The sequence below is a fragment of the Bombus vancouverensis genome, unplaced genomic scaffold (genome assembly GCF_051014615.1).
Source record: "Bombus vancouverensis nearcticus unplaced genomic scaffold, iyBomVanc1_principal scaffold0039, whole genome shotgun sequence".
Classification (NCBI taxonomy): Eukaryota; Metazoa; Arthropoda; class Insecta; order Hymenoptera; family Apidae; genus Bombus; species Bombus vancouverensis.
This window is the reverse complement of record NW_027468930.1, coordinates 677,460-697,500: the sequence shown is the minus strand read 5'-3', so window position 1 is coordinate 697,500 and position 20,041 is coordinate 677,460. Positions and strand designations below refer to the sequence as shown.

The window sequence follows — 20,041 nt, the reverse complement described above, 5'->3', positions numbered from 1 at the left end:
TTTGTCCATCATTCCCAGGATGTTTACTGTTCCAGGGACGATTGTTTTTCCTGTTGCTCCTCTGGCCAATGCGTTCAAGACTGCAGATTTTCTGCCGGGAACATGACGTGGTCCTGTAGTGCATCGTCTTTTGGGTATACATTCCGCTCGTGGCCAACGACGATGGTGCTGAATATCGCCACGTTTGGCGCACGTCCGGGCGGAGTTCCTGTGGTGCGATTCCTTTGCCAAACGGGTAGTTCCGAGTAGCATTTTGTTGTATGTCGTACCTTTACTTGTACCGGAATGCATTTGACTATATGGACCGCTTCTCCTACGATCAATGTTGAGAAATGTTAAGTTGGTATGATCGCTGCTTACTACAAGCTAAGTTGGTACGACTTCTAACGACGCTCTTTTGTCTTAGAAGTCGACCACGTTGATCTATTTACTTGGAGATTCCTGTGTGGTAAGACGTGTTATAAGACTGAAATATATTGGAGAAAACGAATCTAAGTGAATCGTTATTTTATAAACCCAAAACCTTATTAAATAACAATCAAAGCCATGTGTCCTGGGTTTTGGTTATGGTGTATGCAAATTCGTCGGGCGGTAAGTTTGCCAAGCTTAAAGAGTTCTCTATTAGTTTCTTCTGTGTGGTGTATCTTTGCGTCAGTGTATCATGGTATAATGTTTTCATTTCTCGAGTTTATCAGAAATAGGAATAACTTTTTATAGAAAAAGAAAATTTTATATTTATATATATTATATTTTTTTTCTTTCCTTTTTTTTCTTCTTTTTTTTCTTCTTCCCCTTTTTCTTTTTTTTTTTTGTTTTTTTTTTATTGTTAAAACATTTGTTTTATTTTAGGTTTTACGTACTTGTTATCAGTGAAAATAAATATTATGAATACTACTTGGATTGGAATTATATACATATATGCGTACAAAATCCATTTCTACATGTTAGATATAATAATATAACAATACTACGTAGATTAATACACAATAAAATATCCTTTTACTCCGGTTATATTTATTACTAACTCTCAATTAATCTATCTTAATTATTTTCTAACCACTTTCTATATTTATCAGCTATTTTATTTCTTCTTGTTAATCTGCGAAATCCACGCATGTACACTTCCTTGTATGGTGATTGATTGTTCACGAGGTAAGTTGCACTTTCACTGTTTTCGTTATTCGTTGAACTAACACGTTTTACATTCAAACAGTAATTGGAACACTCGTAATAAACTTCTTTTCTTTTTCCAAGTTTCCGCTATCTGTGTCATTCGACGAACATTGCCACGCCTCCACAGCACCGTTATAACATTTAGCGATGCTGCTCTTTGCAAATGAGGCAATTGAAGTTAATTCGTTCGTTTATTTTCAGCTAGTACATTGTGTTCCGCAAGCAGGGAGCCATAACCTATTTTGCATGTAGACCTTCTTGTATGATGATTACTTGTTTACAAGGTAACTTTCACTTCCCCTCTTTTAATTATTTATTGAATCGACATGTTGTATATTCAAACAATAATTGGAGTGCACATAATAATTTTCCCTTTTTCTTCTTAGGTTTTCGCTATCTGTATTATTCGACGAACAGTGTTACACCTCCTTTTGATTTATCCATAATATAGTTATAACATTTAGTAACCTTGTATTTTGCACCGAGACAATTGAAACTAATTTATTCACTTATTTTAGGTAGCTGTCATACATTGTGTTCCACGAACAACGATCCATAACCTATACTTGCACGTACACTTTCTTGTATGTTGATCACTTGTTCACAAGGTAACTTTCACTTTCACTAGTTAATTGTTCATTGAGTTAACACGTTTTATATTTAAGCAATAATTGAAACACGTATAATAATTTTCCTTTTTCCTTTTAGGTGTTCGATATCTGTATTATTCGACGAACAGCACTATAACATACACTACCGCACTACGTTGCCCACTGAAATCGCTTTATTCGTTGCTTATTTCGATTATGCGCTAGTTTTAACTTGTTTAAATGCACCGTTCGCGGAATCCCTTTTACTTCGATCTTGACGTTTTGGTTCTGCAAGATTTCTAGCACTTTGTATGGTCCAGTATATTGATCGGAGAATTTTCCTTTACTGGGTTCTTTTAGTAAATATATCGAATCTCCTATTTTAAAATCTTGGGGGTTGATTCGTCGGTCGTAATATTCTTTTGATCTTAGTTTGGATTTTATCAAATTTTCTCTTGCCATTCGTTGTACGGTGTTAATTTTATCGAACAGATCTTCGAGATATTCTGCGTAAGTTGGTTCCATGTTCTCTTCGATTATTACTTCACCAGTAGGTTCTCTGGCTAGATGTCCAAAAACTAATTCGTGCGGGGAGAATTTCGTTCCTTCGTGTACAGAGGTATTATAGGAAAACATAGCTAATTCTACCCATTCGTCCCAATTTTTGGAATTTTCAATGTATAATTTGAGATATTCTATCAGCACGTGGTGAGATCTTTCGATTGAACCGTTACTTTGTGGATGATATGCCGTCGTGGTATATTGTTTGATGCGGAATCTCTTTGCTACTTTCTTCATTAGTGAGGATGTAAAGTTCGTTCCTTGATCAGTGAGAATAGCTCTCGGTGACCCGAAACGACAAATAAATCGCTTTACAAAAACGTCCGCTATCTCGGCTGAAGAGATTCCTCCTAGTGGAATCCCAATTGAGTATTTTGTTAATAAGTCTTGGATAGTTAATATATATTCGTTTCCCTTTTGGGTTTTTGGTAATGGACCTATAATATCCATACTAACCTTATCGAACGCTTTACCTGGTGTGTCTGTAAGTACCATTGGTTGCTTTGCTTTTATTCTTGTGAGTTTCTTCAATTGACATTCCTTACATGTTCTTACGTAATCTTGAATTTCCTTTTTCATATTTTCCCAATAGTAATGTTGTCGTATTCTTTGATAAGTTTTTGTTATTCCTTTGTGTCCTGCTACGCTTGATTCATGTTTTTCTCGTATTATGTTGTTCCGCGCTTCCACAGATGGGGTAATTACTTCCCCAGTGCAAATGGTGATGGTTAAGGTTTTTTCCATAAATATTTCCTTTAATTTTCTGATTGTATATCGCCAGGGTATTTCCTCCAAGTTTCCTTTGCTAATGCTGAACGAAGTTAACTGTTTTTCATTTACTGCATCTAATAGAGATCTTAGCGAGTTTAATAAATTTTCTGGTGTTATTGGAATATTTCTATTTTCCTTTATCGGTAGGAATACAATGTATTTTCCAGAATCGTAACTCAATCTTGCTTTTTCTAACATTAAATCTTCATAACGAGGTAATTTTCCCGTTTCCTTCATTTCTAAGGCTCCTTTATCTATCGGATTGCCATGTATATCTATAAATACTACTTTATGGTCATTTACTCTCGCAATTGAGTCTCGGGTTTCTGAAATTCTTAGTTCCGCAATTATCGTAGGTCTCGTGTCCTTTTCTCGTTGTTGAATTAGTTCTGGAATTACAGTGGAGGTCTCTTTTTCGCTTGTTGTATCCGTGCCTTCTTTTTCTCGATTGGTTATTTCTCTATCTGTACTTACATCGATTTCTGCTAATGCTTGGTCTAAATATTTTATGGGGGTTTCTTCTATTGTAAAATGTTTTCGGGTAAAACCCTTTCCTTGATTTTTAGAATCACTGGATTGAGGCAAGACGTGTGGTTTAGCTTCGAATATGGGAGAGTCTTCGGTTGACGTATCTATTTCGAATCTTTTTGAGACAGGATAGCGAATCGGTGAGACTTCCTCTCTCTTTCTGATTGGTAAACAAACTTCCGGAGGGTTCCTAGATAATGCGTCTGTGTTTGCGTTCGCCCTGCCTTCTTTGTATACAATATCAAATTCGAAGTCCGATAACTTTAATTTCCATTTCCAAATTCTAGAAGTAGGATCTTTGATAGAATGCATCCACACTAAAGGTTTATGATCGGTTACGATGGTAAACTTTCTTCCGTAAAGATACGGTCGGAAGTGCATTGCGCTGTAAACAATTGCCAGACACTCCTTTTCTATGGTAGAGTAGTTTTGTTCGGCGGGATTTAATAGCCTTGAGGCATACGCAATCGGCAAATCCTTTCCGATTGGCCCTTGACTCAGTACACCGCTTATTGCATATCCTGATGCGTCTGTAGTAAGGTTAAAGGGTTTAGAAAAGTCTGGACATTGCAGGATGGGTTTCGTCACTAACGCTGTCTTTAAATTATTGAATGCGTTTTCTTGATTTTCTGTCCATTTAAAGGGAGTGTCTTTCTTTAATAGTTGTGTCAATGGTTTCGCGACCTTGGGGAAATCGGGGTATAAATCTTCTGTAATATCCTGCTAGTCCCAGAAATTGTTTGATATTTTTCGCCCTCTTTGGTCGTGGAAATTTTGATACGGCTTCGACTTTCTTTGGGTCAGGTTTCACGCCATCCTCACTAATTATATGTCCTGAATAATTCACCTCGTGTCGTAAAAATTCGCACTTATCAGGTTGTAATCGTAATTTAGCTTTCCTCAGTCTTTCCATTAATTTATTAAATTTAATTTCGTGTTCTTGGAGAGACGTGGAATAAATCACTATGTCATCCAGATAGACGAATAGTTCTATTCCTTGCAGACCAGATAATATTGAATTCATCAAACGTTGAAATGTTGCTGGGGCATCTTTTAATCCAAAGGGCATTCTTTTGAATTGATAATGCCCGTATGATGTCGAAAATGCAGTTTTGTGGGCATCTTCCTGTGACATACGGATCTGGTGAAAGCCCGATGCCAAGTCAAACGTGGAAAAATATTTTGCACTTCCTAATTGATCCAATATTTCTGTAATGTTGGGTAGTGGGAAGGCATCGCCAATCGTTTTATCGTTCAATTTTCTATAATCGATGACTAATCTCCAGCGCTTATTTCCTTGCGAATCGGGTTTTTGGGCACAATCCATAACGGGGAGTTATATGGAGATATTGATGGTTCCACTACGTCCGTATCTAGTAGTTCTTGGACCTGTCGATTTATTTCTTCTCGATGTATTGGTGGATATCGATACTGTTTAGTATTGATGGGTATATTATCCGTTGTAATTATCCTATGTTCCAGAACTTCGGTTGCTTCCAATGTATCTCCTGGAATATGAAACCTATCTTGATTATTACGAATCAATTTTTTAGCATTTTCCTTTTCTTCTTCGTTCAAATGTTCGAGTCGTGGTAACTCATTTATTTTATCGTATCTACTTTCCTCCGATCTTAGAACTGTATTGCACGCTGTCCTAGGAAGCGGAGGCGGGGGGGGGGGGGATTTTCAAATTCTTTAATTACCATCGTTGGTGTTGTAAATACGTAATCTCTCGAAGTAGTATTTATTACTCTTATGTAACCTTTTCCTTTATGATTCCTCACAACTGCATTACCAAAATAGATTCCCTTGTTCGGCTCGATTCCTGGAATAAATCCCTCTTTTATCTCTGGATTAGCGATATTAATCGAACACGTTATTGAACTTCGCTTCGGTATAATTATTTTTTCTTTAGTATCGAAGGGAATATAAATATTTCCCCATCTGATATGTTTTCCCTCATAATCTAAACGAGCCTTACAACCTGCAAAAAATTCGGATCCTAGGATTCCGTCTTGATCGATTAGCAATGAATCATCGACTACATGAAAAACAACCGGATGGCCCGCAACCTGTATTACCATCTGCCCTAAGAAAACCAGGCTCGTTGCCGTAATTCCTCGCACTTCGATTGATTCCTTTTCGTCGATGATGGCTGAATCGAGTATAGCAGGTTTCTTGATAATGTTGATTTCCGATCCAGAGTCTAATAATAAACTCGTCTTAGTCTTTAGATCTGGGGAAACTATTCGTGCAGTTGGAGTCGTTGGGGAATCGTTAAATTTTATTGACATAATTCGGAGAGGTCGCCTTCCGAATCTGAATTCAACTCCTGATGATTTTCCTTCGCCGGTTGCTTGTGCTTCACTCTTTTCCTTTTGCCTTGAGATTCTGGATTCTCTGTCTGTGACCTCGTTTGGTTGTGGGATGACTCCCCCACAATATTTAGTGGTTGTTCGTTCGATCTTATGGTCGGCATTGCGTTCGCTCTGTCTCTCGTTATGGGTGGTGGAGTCGATCTCGCGGGGGTGGCTGTCCTTGTTGTGTTTGTTGCCGTCGGCGCCGGTCGCCTGGTTGCCGCCTGTACTCTTGGGCGAAGGACGTGTTTGGTTTCCCGATGGTCTCGAAGCATAGGGTACGACTAATCCGGCATCTACTCGGGCTTTAAATTTGTAACAGTCTTTCACTAGATGCCCGGGTTTTTTGCAATAGTTACACGTGATATTTTGTCTTGTAGAATTCAAAAAATTCTGCGATGGAGGTAGCGATCTTCGATCTTGGCGGTTGTTCCTGATATTGTTGTTAGTGTTCGAAGGATGTGCGTTGTCGCGTCTGTAATAGTTCGACGGTGTCGGTCGTTGGGGTCGCGTTCTATCGGTTATTTGTTTCAATTCGTGTGTTGCTTTGACGGCTTGACGATACGCATCTTCTAAAGTATGGTACCCTGCTATTTTTACTCGCACATATACCTCGTTCGGAAGTCCTTCAACGAAAGCTTCTTTCGTTTCCCAATCTATAGTATCTTGGATACCGGGGGATATGATGCCGTAGTCGCCTCTTTCTCCGTCCACTATTGCCAATCTAAGATTTCTAACGGGATCCATATAATCTAATATGTCTTCCCCGGGTCGTTGAAATATCGTTCCTAATTCCCCTTTATATTCGTTAAGAGATTTCTTTGGGCCGAATAGATCCTTTAATTTGTTCCCGAAATCGTTTAGACACATTAATTCTGTGTCTTCGATGGCGAGGAGCGCGTGTCCACGGAGCTTATTTACTAACAATTTTACCAATTGAGGTTCTTGATATCTGGGAATCACATTTCGCGCGCGCTCACAAGCTCTTAAAAAGTGGAATACCGATGGTCGATATCCGTCAAACACTGGCACCGATTCGATCGCATCTTTTAGCTTAATTGGCTGGGTATGTCCACTCGGCTGGACCGTCTCTTGTTGCGTTGTCGGCGGCGATACGGGTGTTTTAGGTTCTTGTTTTGTTTTAAGTTCGAATAAGCCGCTTTGTAATTCGGCGAGTTTTGCACTCATATCGCGAAAGTTCGCATCCCATGCTTTAAGCTTTTCCGACAATGTCAAAACCATTTCTTCGTCCAACGATTCCACTACACTCGCCATTGTTTCTTAAATATTTGTTAAATATATATATTAATCAAGATAGACTAACTAAATATTAACGACAAGACATGACTGAACTCGGTGCAAAGGAATAAAGTTATGCTACACGAAATAACTGGTAACACAATACACAAAACATTAACTAAATTAAACGAGACTTACATAAATGCAAGTCACGTATAATCGAAACAATGACTATTGAAATTCGGTAACAATACAATCCATGCTATCGCATTAAAGTAGCACACGGTATTGACACACACAATATCACGAAACACAAAACAATATTACAAAACACTACTAAATAAAATTATAGTGATTAACAATTAATTAATTATTTCAACAACACGTTACTGTTGACATTAAACCAACGCCATACCAAAGAGACACGCGAACGACCATGTTGAAAAATTCGTCGCGCGCACATACAAATAACAGCCTATGCAATACAATACAGCATCATAATAGCAATGTTAGGTACTAATAAAAAAAAAAAAAAAAAAAACACAAGAAAAAGGGGGAGAGAGTTAAGGAAAATATATATAATAAATAACAACTAACATAATTATAACATATTATATATGTTATATTATATACAGGGATACAGTATTCGTACAAAGGAACAGATCCAAACGAAAATTATATATATAAAAAAAAAATAAATAATATATATATGTAATATTGTGATATAATATATTTACAAGGAATGGATGATACAGATGTTAATCGGACAGAAAAAGACGATTGTTGTTCAACCTGAACTATTCACACCAAACGTACAGAAGATCACGTGGCCAAGATCACGTAGGTCTCCTCTTTCCAAAACTACGCGATCAAAAACAAACGCCTCGGCTCTCGCGACATTCCACGCGGTTCACCCGCCAACTCCCAGGCCTCACACTCACGATACTACACTCGGCCATCCTGCAATAACATCTGCCCTCAGATGTTGCCTCCTATCTCGCTGTCATCAGATGCGTCACTTTCGGCGTTTATGACCCAAGGTTTCATAAAATCAGCAGTAGTTGATGACCGTTTTGGCCCCTCATGCTCTCCTACCTTCTCCACAATGTAGCGATCATTCCACATTGCTCGCACTATCCGGTACGGACCCAAAAATCTTTCTCCCAGTTTTAATCCTGGGCCAAACTGCGTTCTCTTTATGGCCACCAACTCTCCACTTAGGTACTGTTTCGCACCTTTTCTTCTTTTGTTGTAGTGCCTCCGATTTTCCTCTTGAGTAGCAGCAATTTTCTTTTTCGCGTCCTCACGCAGTTCACGACGTTGCTCTTCGAATTCCACCACCCATTCTTCTTCAACCAATTTTCGGATCTGTGGGTCTTCTTTAGTTTGCATCTCGACCCCGACAAGTAGCTGGAAAGGAGTTTTTCCCGTGCTCCTGTTTAATGTAAAATTCAGGTATTTCTGTACTTGGTCGACATGTTTATACCAATCATCGGGTTTAGGGGCAGTCAGTTTAGTTAGTAAAGGTATGAGTGTCCTGTTTACCCTCTCTACCTGCCCGTTCCCCCTCGGCGCCCCCGTCGTGACTAATAAATGCTTTATATTTTCTTCTTCGCAATACTCTTGGAACGCGTTGGATGTGAACGCTGTTCCCCGATCAGAGATAATTCGTCGTGGGTTCCCAAAAACAGCCGCTTGCTTCTTCAGTCGATCGATAACATCCGCGGTATCAGTAGATCTAGTAGGATAAAGCCACGTAAACTTCGTGAACGCATCCACTACTACAAAGATGTGTGCGTATCTTTTCTTTGTAGCTGTCATAGGGCCCACATGGTCAATATGGTAAGTGTCTAACGGTGTGTCACCTTTGTCTAACGGATTTAGATATCCCTCTTGCTTGCCCAATTTTCGTTCGGCTAGGATACAATCGAGACAGTTAGATACCACATGCTCGACCTTTTCACGTAGCCCCTTAAACCAAAAGTCCTTCTTGACTATAGCTTCTGTTTTGGTGACCCCAAAATGCCCACGCTCGTGCGCCTGCCTGACTACCTGAACCTGCATAGCCTTCGGTACTACTATTAACACATCATCCTTACACTCTTTATACAAAATATTGTTCCTTATTACATACCTATCGACCTGATTGCACGTTGCGGCGTCTAAAATCCTACGGACTTCAACGTCCTTGTTCTGTGCACTTCTCAACCGTGCAATCAGCCCGTCTTCACTTTCCGTTACATACATAGTGCTCGGCAGGGGGTTTCTACTCAGAGCATCCACATGCTGCATGCTTTTACCTGGCCTATGACACACCTGATACTTAAACTCGTCTAGTAACAAGGCCCATCTGGCTACACGCACACACAAATCTTTCTTTTTCATTGTCATAGCAAACGCTTGGCAATCCGTGACGATAGTAAACGGCATACCTAACAGATATATTCTAAACTTGTTCAACGCTTTTACAATTGCTAGTACTTCCAGTTCGTAACTGGTGTACTTTGCCTCGGCGGGAGTTGTTTTTCCGCTGGCAAAGTAGACCGGATGGAATTTTCCATCGTCCAGATCTAGTTGCATTAAAATTGCTCCGTAACCCTCTGCGGACGCGTCTGTATGCAACTCAGTCTCCGCGCCCATTCTATACAACTTTAACACTGGTTCGTTGACAAGCGCTGTTTTCAAGATTCCAAAGGCCTCTACTTCTCGATCGCCGAACTGAAATTTTACCTCCTTTTTCAACAAATCCGTCAAAGGCTTAGCAATCTTCGCGTATCCCCTAATAAATTTTCGAAAGTACCCCGTAAGTCCCAAAAAACTCTGAACCTTTTTAACAGATGTTGGCTTGGGAAAGTTTGCTACTGCCCTAGTTTTATGTGTAGACGGCCTTATGGTATCTTTTGAGACTATATACCCCAAATATTCAATTTCCTGCTGCAGAAAACGACATTTTCCCCAGTTTATAATTAGCCCATACTGCTCAGCTAACTCTGTGACCATTTGCAAACGTCCCCACGCCTCCTCTAAATTCTTTGCAAGAATAATAATGTCATCCATATACACGATAACAATACCTTTACCTACTACGTTCCTTAAAGATCATCGAAATATACTTCTGAAACACAATGGGTGAAATCTTTAAACCAAACGGCAACTTCAAAAATTCATATTGGCCCGATGGCGTAACGAAAGATGTATATTTTCGGCTGTCTTTGTCTAAACACACGTGAAAAAACCATTCTTTAAATCCAACGTTGTGAAAAACAGAGTACCTTGCAATGCATCTAAAATATCATCAATTAAAGGCAATGGGAAATGTGGACACTCAATAAGTTCATTAAGCTCGCGAAAATCAACACAGACTCTGATAGAACCATCTTTCTTTCTAACTGCAACTATGGGACTTGCATATTCTGAGTTTGACGGTTTTATTGTGCCTTCATTTGTCCATAATTCCATCAACTCGTCCACCTCTTTTTTCTCCGAAGGCGCCAATCTTTGCGGCCTTCGAACCACAGGTTTGTCACTCTTTAAAACGATTTTTGCCGTTATCCCAACGTCCCGCTTTTTCTCCGGCCTATACCCCCTAACGATATCGCGAATCGCTTCACGATAATGCGGTTCCCGTACGTGTGTTAGGTCTGTTTCGTCGGTCTGTTCTACCACGTTAACTCTAAACACATCCGGCACGTCTTTGTTAGTCTGTTCGTCAAGCCGTAAGAAAGTCACTTCGCCTCGTTTAACCCGTAGCTCTACCTGATCCAGAAAATCAGTGCCTAACAACAGGCCGTGCTTCGTCAATATTTTGTTTGAAACAACGTGCAAAGTGATTGGCAGTTTACACCCATCAACCGTCATTACCTTGGTGAATTCACCCCAGGTCTCATTGCCAGCGGAACCAACACCGTCGAACTTAAGCGTGCATTTACCTAGCGGTGGTGACCCTAACCTCGCATACTCGTCTGATCGAATGAACGTGAGATCACTACCCGTATCCACTAGTGCCACAAACCTACAATCATCTATCGCCACTTCCTTCACATACTTCCCCTTTTCGGATCTTGACACTACGCAAGTCTCTTTCGGTCGTGCCGTACACCTCGCTGCAATATGTCCAAATCCGCTGCACTCGGAACACCTAACACCTTCTCCCCTCTCCGGACACTTAACACTTAGATGATCCTCACTACCGCAAATGAAGCATCTTCTTTTCTTCATTGCATCTACAGATTGACTGGGCTTCCCGTTCTTCTGGGTTTTAGCCGGCTTCACAATCGACTTTACTCTGCGACTCTTCTGCTCTTCGTACATCACTAACCTCTTCCTTAACTCTTTGATTGACGTAGCGCCGTACAATATAGCCTTATTGTTCTCGTCGTCTATTATTCCATCCACTATGTATTCCACCTTTGCTTCCTCCTCTATGTCCACATGGTTGGCTATTTCGAGCATGCGGTACATGTAAGCCAAACATGCTTCATCACTCTCCTTTTTTGTTTCTTCAAGTTTCTGATGTACTTGCCTACTGTTGACTTTCCTCGAAAATTCTTTCACTAGCCCCCTCTTCAACTCATGCCAAGTCCTGGCATGACACTCGAAGCTCGCAAATATTTTCGCTGATCCCTTCAGCAGCTTCCTCGCGTAGACTGCCTTCTGCCCATCCGACCACATGCACGTATCAGCGACTTCCTCGAACGACTCGAACCATCGTTCGACATTTTCACCTTTGTTGCCACTAAACGACTCTAATGCATCTTCGACGTCTCTAAAACTCAGTGTCGAACCAACACATGCCCTTCGACAATATTCATCACCTGAATACACCCTTCGCGTACCTCTCTTGTATCCTCTTGCGTTTTTTTTGTCATCTTCATACTCACTTTCGTCGTCGCTTTCTTCCTCCGACGATATGTCATTACCATCCATGGCCGCTTGTAGCCGTGCGCGTAATTCTACTTTTCTTCCCGTCGTTTTTAAACCCAAACTAGCGAGGCGCTCCTTCAACTCCTTCGTATTCATTTTCTCAAAATTTTCATCTTCGTTACAATCACGCTCAGCTCTCTGTACATTTCCTAAATCTCGTTGACCGGTTAGCTCTTCACCGCCCGTCGATCCCTTAGGATACGATTGTCCAGCCCTACACCATTGCACGCGCATATATGTATATATACTCGAAAACAAGGTACATTTGTGATATTTATTCCTATTGATGATATATACTTATATATTTATAACAATAAAACAAATCTCATTTATACTACTTACCAATACGTACGCATATATGTATATAATTACAATCCAAGTAGTATTCATAATATTTATTTTCACTGATAACAAGTACGTAAAACCTAAAATAAAACAAAGGTTTTAACAATAAAAAAAAAACAAAAAAAAAGAAAAAGGGGAAGAAGAAAAAGGGAAAGAAAAAAAATATAACATTGTTAGGGAAGTGATACATTTACACTGTACATGAGAGTGTGTGTGTAAGGGCCAGAGGGCGTCAAGGTCTTAGTGGAGACAAAAGACTGTTGCCAGATGTTAGAAGAATCTAGGATAGTCGGTTGGCGACCAGCGTGCGTGCAAGACGTTCTTCAGAGAGTAATATAGATGTATAACTGTTGTGTGGGAAATGTAGGCAATAATTTGTATTCCCATATCCTCGAATTTCCTTAACAAATATATATAAATATAAAATTTTCTTTTTCTATAAAAGGTTATTCCTATTTCTGATAAACTCGAGAAATGAAAACATTATACCATGATACACTGACACAAAGATACACCACACAGAAGAAACTAATAGAGAACGCTTTAAGCTTGGCAAACTTACCGCCCGACGAATTTGCATACACCATAACCAAAACCCAGAACACATGGCTTTGATCGCAGGAGAAGCGGTCCATATAGTCAAATGCATTCCGGTACAAGTAAAGGTACGACATACAACAAAATGCTACCCGGAACAACCCGTTTGGCAAAGGAATCGCACCACAGGAACTCCGCCCGGACGTGCGCCAAACGTGGCGATATTCGTCCATCGTCGTTGGCCACGAGCGAAATGTATACCCAAAAGACCTCGATGCACTACGGGACCACGTCATGTTCCCGGCAGAAAATCTGCAGTCTTGAACGCATTGGCCAGAGGAGCAACAGGAAAAACAATCGTCCCTGGAACAGTAAACATCCTGGGAATGATGGACAAAACACATTAACGACAATAGCGAAAAATACCGTATCAAGCTTATGGACTGGTTTTATGGAATTTGGAACTGTCAGTGCAGCAATATTTGGAATACTCGCAATATTTAAACTAATCAAGACAATAATATATATAGCCGCACACGGATACCAGTTACGTGAAACTTACGAATGCGGAATCGCCCTATTAGGAGCAATATGCGGCTCAGTCACCCACCCGCTACTATACCTCAAAAGAAGACGAAATATCGATGATCAAACAGCACAACCTCAAGGGATATCGATAACACCGGTAGTCACTCAACTACCAACGACATCTACGTCCGCCTTGAGCGAACTCAGAGATACCATCAGTCAAATTTCCTTTGGAAATTTGAACTCCAAGGGCGGGGATGTCACGTCCCGCGCTCCGCACGCGCCGTAACAAGAACAAGAAAACCATTCTATACAAAACACGCGAATAAGGATTTGAATGCACAAACGAACACACGGCACTACGAAACGAAAGGAAGGATTAACAAAACGAGGGCGATTAACGGATCCAACCAATAAACAAAATACATATACACACAATTCTAAATAAACCAGGAAATAAGAATAACTACAAAAGGGGAAAATAATTGAAACGCCAGGAATATATATATATATATATATATAAATATATTTCAATCAATCAATTTGGAGAGTTACATATAAGTATAAACATATATGCCGAACATGTAATAACCTAGTAAATATTAGAGACAGTGCTTCCAATACTATGCAATAAATACAATATTATCAATTTATGAAATATAAGTATACATGAAGTCAAAAACTAATAGTTTAACGAATACATAAAACATACAATATTGTATTATTAAAGAAATGAAGGTTACATTGTCAGAAATATATATATGTGTGCGAATTCTATCAAACCGATAATCTAAGATACATACTTAAAACTAGCCTACATTCCGGTAAAGAATTATAAAATAAGAACTATATTACGGAACATGCATGTCTACATATAAATATATAAATTATATTCTAAACTAAACTACTATTAATGTATGCGCATTCTACATTATTGATTCAAATCGATAATCTAAGATACATACTTAAAACTAGCCTACATTCCGGTAAAGGATAAATAAATAGTTGACATTTCATTTCGTATGAATACTACACTGCCAGGAGAAATATGCATATGAATACGTATATATATATATATATATATGTGTATATATATATATATATATATATATATATATGTATGTGTGCGCGTATGTTTTATATTATCGAATACTCTATAAAATAAACTACCCAAAACAATAAATAACGCAATCGAAGAATTACAAAACATTAGCCATATTAAAATGACACACAACATAAATATATATATATATATATATATACATATATATATAATTAATTAATTAAAAAGGGGGAAATATAAAATTAAAAATACATATATTTAACAAACATAAAATAGATATCACATTTAAAAAAATATATATATATATATATCATACATAAAAACAAAAGACATTTAAAAGGAAAAAAATAATAATAATAAGGAACCTCTGATGGAAATGCCTCCGCAAACATTGTTCGAACGTCGATCACCGAAACCTAGGGGAACAACAAGAAAGGGAAAAACATCAAAATCGCAAAAACAATCATAAGCGTACCCCCAGCGGACCACCACCCCGTGGGGGATGGCATAAATAAGCAAAGCAACGTGGAGCAGGGCTCATTATTATTCCGGTGAACATTCTTATTACGTCCATTGCTCATTATTATTCTGGTGAACATTCTTATTACGTTCATTGCTCATTATTATTCCGGTGAACATTCTTATTACGTTCATTATTCTTCGCTCATTATTATAGTGATCATTGTTATTACCGTTCATTTTATTACCGTTTTTACCATTTTAAAAATTACCATTTTTATTACCGTTGCGGAGGCATCTCCATCAGAGGTTCCTTATTATTATTATTTTTTCCTTTTAAATGTCTTTGGTTTTTATGTATGATATATATATATATATATATATATATATATATATATATATATATTTTGAATGTGATAGTGTTAGGTTATCTATTTTACGTTTGTTATTTTTTTCAATTTTATATTTCCCCCCTTTTAATTAATTATATATATATTTTTTTTTACATTTGTAGTTGCGCATAGAATTTATTAAAGAAAAGTGTTAACAATGTGTTTTCATGATTTATTTCTCGCGCCTGACTTCCATTAATCCTTAATATTCCTGTCGCCGTGACGCGTGTAAATCTAACATGGCTGCTCATAAATGTCATCAGCAAAGTTATAGTGACGGGTCTTTAATTTTGCTTAATATCGAAGTAATTTTCCGTCTGCCGCTCGTTTTTCCTTATTCTACCGCAATTAGAACATTTATTTATTAATATTGCTTTAAAGTGACAAAAGTATTGTTCGTGTGAATATACGTATATATATATATATATTTATGATGTGTGTCATTTTAATATGGCTAATGTTTTGTAATTCTTCGATTGCGTTATTTATTGTTTTGAGTAGTTTATTTTATAGAGTATTCGATAATATAAATATATATATATATATATATATATATATATATACGTATTCATATGCATATTTCTCTTGGCAGTGTAGTATTCATACGAAATGACATGTCAATTATTTATTTATCCTTTACCGGAATGTAGGCTAGTTTTAAGTATGTATCTTAGATTATCGGTTTGATAGAATTCGCACACATATATATATTTCTGACAATGTAACCTTCATTTCTTTAATAATACAATATTGTATGTTTTATGTATTCGTTAAACTATTAGTTTTTGACTTCATGTATACTTATATTTCATAAATTGATAATATTGTATTTATTGCATAGTATTGGAAGCACTGTCTCTAATATTTACTAGGTTATTACATGTTCGGCATATATGTTTATACTTATATGTAACTCTCCAAATTGATTGATTGAAATATATTTATATATATATATATTCCTGGCGTTTCAATTATTTTCCCCTTTTGTAGTTATTCTTATTTCCTGGTTTATTTAGAATTGTGTGTATATGTATTTTGTTTATTGGTTGGATCCGTTAATCGCCCTCGTTTTGTTAATCCTTCCTTTCGTTTCGTAGTGCCGTGTGTTCGTTTGTGCATTCAAATCCTTATTCGCGTGTTGTGTATAGAATGGTTTTCTTGTTCTTGTTACGGCGCGTGCGGAGCGCGGGACGTGACATCCCCGCCCTTGGAGTTCAAATTTCCAAAGGAAATTTGACTGATGGTATCCCTGAGTTCGCTCAAGGCGGACGCAGGTGTCGTTGGTAGTTGAGTGACTACCGGTGTTATCGATATCCCTTGAGGTTGTGCTGTTTGATCATCGATATTTCGTCTTCTTTTGAGGTATAGTAGCGGGTGGGTGACTGAGCCGCATATTGCTCCTAATAGGGCGATTCCACATTCGTAAGTTTCACGTTACTGGTATCCGTGTGCGGCTATATCTATTATTGTTTTGATTAGTTTAAATATTGCGAGTACTGACAGTTCCAAATTCCATAAAACCAGTCCATAAGCTTGATACGGTATTTTTCGCTATTGTCGTTAATGTGTTTTGTCCATCATTCCCAGGATGTTTACTGTTCCAGGGACGATTGTTTTTCCTGTTGCTCCTCTGGCCAATGCGTTCAAGACTGCAGATTTTCTGCCGGGAACATGACGTGGTCCTGTAGTGCATCGTCTTTTGGGTATACATTCCGCTCGTGGCCAACGACGATGGTGCTGAATATCGCCACGTTTGGCGCACGTCCGGGCGGAGTTCCTGTGGTGCGATTCCTTTGCCAAACGGGTAGTTCCGAGTAGCATTTTGTTGTATGTCGTACCTTTACTTGTACCGGAATGCATTTGACTATATGGACCGCTTCTCCTACGATCAATGTTGAGAAATGTTAAGTTGGTATGATCGCTGCTTACTACAAGCTAAGTTGGTACGACTTCTAACGACGCTCTTTTGTCTTAGAAGTCGACCACGTTGATCTATTTACTTGGAGATTCCTGTGTGGTAAGACGTGTTATAAGACTGAAATATATTGGAGAAAACGAATCTAAGTGAATCGTTATTTTATAAACCCAAAACCTTATTAAATAACAATCAAAGCCATGTGTCCTGGGTTTTGGTTATGGTGTATGCAAATTCGTCGGGCGGTAAGTTTGCCAAGCTTAAAGAGTTCTCTATTAGTTTCTTCTGTGTGGTGTATCTTTGCGTCAGTGGTATAATGTTTTCATTTCTCGAGTTTATCAGAAATAGGAATAACTTTTTATAGAAAAAGAAAATTTTATATTTATATATATTATATTTTTTTTCTTTCCTTTTTTTTCTTCTTTTTTTTCTTCTTTTTTTTCTTCTTCCCCGTTTTCTTTTTTTTTGTTTTTTTTTATTGTTAAAACATTTGTTTTATTTTAGGTTTTACGTACTTGTTATCAGTGAAAATAAATATTATGAATACTACTTGGATTGGAATTATATACATATATGCGTACAAAATCCATTTCTACATGTTAGATATAATAATATAACAATACTACGTAGATTAATACACAATAAAATATCCTTTTACTCCGGTTATATTTATTACTAACTCTCAATTAATCTATCTTAATTATTTTCTAACCACTTTCTATATTTATCAGCTATTTTATTTCTTCTTGTTAATCTGCGAAATCCACGCATGTACACTTCCTTGTATGGTGATTGATTGTTCACGAGGTAAGTTGCACTTTCACTGTTTTCGTTATTCGTTGAACTAACACGTTTTACATTCAAACAGTAATTGGAACACTCGTAATAAACTTCTTTTCTTTTTCCAAGTTTCCGCTATCTGTGTCATTCGACGAACATTGCCACGCCTCCACAGCACCGTTATAACATTTAGCGATGCTGCTCTTTGCAAATGAGGCAATTGAAGTTAATTCGTTCGTTTATTTTCAGCTAGTACATTGTGTTCCGCAAGCAGGGAGCCATAACCTATTTTGCATGTAGACCTTCTTGTATGATGATTACTTGTTTACAAGGTAACTTTCACTTCCCCTCTTTTAATTATTTATTGAATCGACATGTTGTATATTCAAACAATAATTGGAGTGCACATAATAATTTTCCCTTTTTCTTCTTAGGTTTTCGCTATCTGTATTATTCGACGAACAGTGTTACACCTCCTTTTGATTTATCCATAATATAGTTATAACATTTAGTAACCTTGTATTTTGCACCGAGACAATTGAAACTAATTTATTCACTTATTTTAGGTAGCTGTCATACATTGTGTTCCACGAACAACGATCCATAACCTATACTTGCACGTACACTTTCTTGTATGTTGATCACTTGTTCACAAGGTAACTTTCACTTTCACTAGTTAATTGTTCATTGAGTTAACACGTTTTATATTTAAGCAATAATTGAAACACGTATAATAATTTTCCTTTTTCCTTTTAGGTGTTCGATATCTGTATTATTCGACGAACAGCACTATAACATACACTACCGCACTACGTTGCCCACTGAAATCGCTTTATTCGTTGCTTATTTCGATTATGCGCTAGTTTTAACTTGTTTAAATGCACCGTTCGCGGAATCCCTTTTACTTCGATCTTGACGTTTTGGTTCTGCAAGATTTCTAGCACTTTGTATGGTCCAGTATATTGATCGGAGAATTTTCCTTTACTGGGTTCTTTTAGTAAATATATCGAATCTCCTATTTTAAAATCTTGGGGGTTGATTCGTCGGTCGTAATATTCTTTTGATCTTAGTTTGGATTTTATCAAATTTTCTCTTGCCATTCGTTGTACGGTGTTAATTTTATCGAACAGATCTTCGAGATATTCTGCGTAAGTTGGTTCCATGTTCTCTTCGATTATTACTTCACCAGTAGGTTCTCTGGCTAGATGTCCAAAAACTAATTCGTGCGGGGAGAATTTCGTTCCTTCGTGTACAGAGGTATTATAGGAAAACATAGCTAATTCTACCCATTCGTCCCAATTTTTGGAATTTTCAATGTATAATTTGAGATATTCTATCAGCACGTGGTGAGATCTTTCGATTGAACCGTTACTTTGTGGATGATATGCCGTCGTGGTATATTGTTTGATGCGGAATCTCTTTGCTACTTTCTTCATTAGTGAGGATGTAAAGTTCGTTCCTTGATCAGTGAGAATAGCTCTCGGTGACCCGAAACGACAAATAAATCGCTTTACAAAAACGTCCGCTATCTCGGCTGAAGAGATTCCTCCTAGTGGAATCCCAATTGAGTATTTTGTTAATAAGTCTTGGATAGTTAATATATATTCGTTTCCCTTTTGGGTTTTTGGTAATGGACCTATAATATCCATACTAACCTTATCGAACGCTTTACCTGGTGTGTCTGTAAGTACCATTGGTTGCTTTGCTTTTATTCTTGTGAGTTTCTTCAATTGACATTCCTTACATGTTCTTACGTAATCTTGAATTTCCTTTTTCATATTTTCCCAATAGTAATGTTGTCGTATTCTTTGATAAGTTTTTGTTATTCCTTTGTGTCCTGCTACGCTTGATTCATGTTTTTCTCGTATTATGTTGTTCCG

The 20,041-nt window shown here is 37.8% G+C and overlaps 1 protein-coding gene and 2 long non-coding RNA genes across 6 annotated transcripts in view; all 3 read left to right on the top strand.

The window, feature by feature from the left end:
- The window catches only part of LOC143304545 (uncharacterized), a 3,264-nt gene extending 596 nt beyond the window's left edge, over positions 1 to 2,668 (top strand). The window contains exons 2-4 of one of the 3 annotated variants that reach the window (XR_013061202.1): positions 36 to 1,457; positions 1,692 to 1,781; positions 1,882 to 2,667. This is a non-coding gene — a long non-coding RNA (uncharacterized LOC143304545). Of the gene's footprint in view, positions 1 to 35; positions 1,458 to 1,691 lie in introns of all 3 variants that reach the window. The other 2 variants (XR_013061203.1, XR_013061201.1) reach the window with 2 other exon arrangements.
- A 3,065-nt stretch (positions 2,669 to 5,733) lies between these two features.
- LOC143304544 (uncharacterized) lies at positions 5,734 to 14,630 on the top strand. Its single transcript, XM_076627010.1, has 2 exons — positions 5,734 to 9,061; positions 13,109 to 14,630. Exons 1-2 carry the CDS (start codon positions 9,009 to 9,011, stop codon positions 13,839 to 13,841), a joined length of 786 nt encoding a protein of 261 aa, XP_076483125.1. The 5' UTR covers positions 5,734 to 9,008; the 3' UTR covers positions 13,842 to 14,630.
- A 1,786-nt stretch (positions 14,631 to 16,416) lies between these two features.
- Positions 16,417 to 19,698, top strand: LOC143304534 (uncharacterized). Of its 2 annotated transcripts, XR_013061189.1 has the most exons (5): positions 16,417 to 16,888; positions 17,071 to 17,626; positions 18,411 to 18,493; positions 18,728 to 18,817; positions 18,918 to 19,697. It is a non-coding gene; the product is annotated as an uncharacterized LOC143304534 (long non-coding RNA). The 2 variants fall into 2 exon arrangements; XR_013061188.1 differs by having other exon boundaries at positions 16,420 to 16,888; positions 18,728 to 19,698.
- The last annotated feature ends 343 nt before the right edge of the window (positions 19,699 to 20,041 follow it).

Excerpts from the sequence above, each read along its gene's own strand:
- LOC143304544 (XM_076627010.1), top strand. The coding sequence starts at position 9,009 with ATGTGTGCGTATCTTTTCTTTGTAGCTGTCATAGGGCCCACATGGTCA. Across the intron at positions 9,062-13,108 it reads GGGCCCACATGGTCAATATG|GAGAAGCGGTCCATATAGTC; the intron begins GTAAGTGTCTAA and ends CTTTGATCGCAG.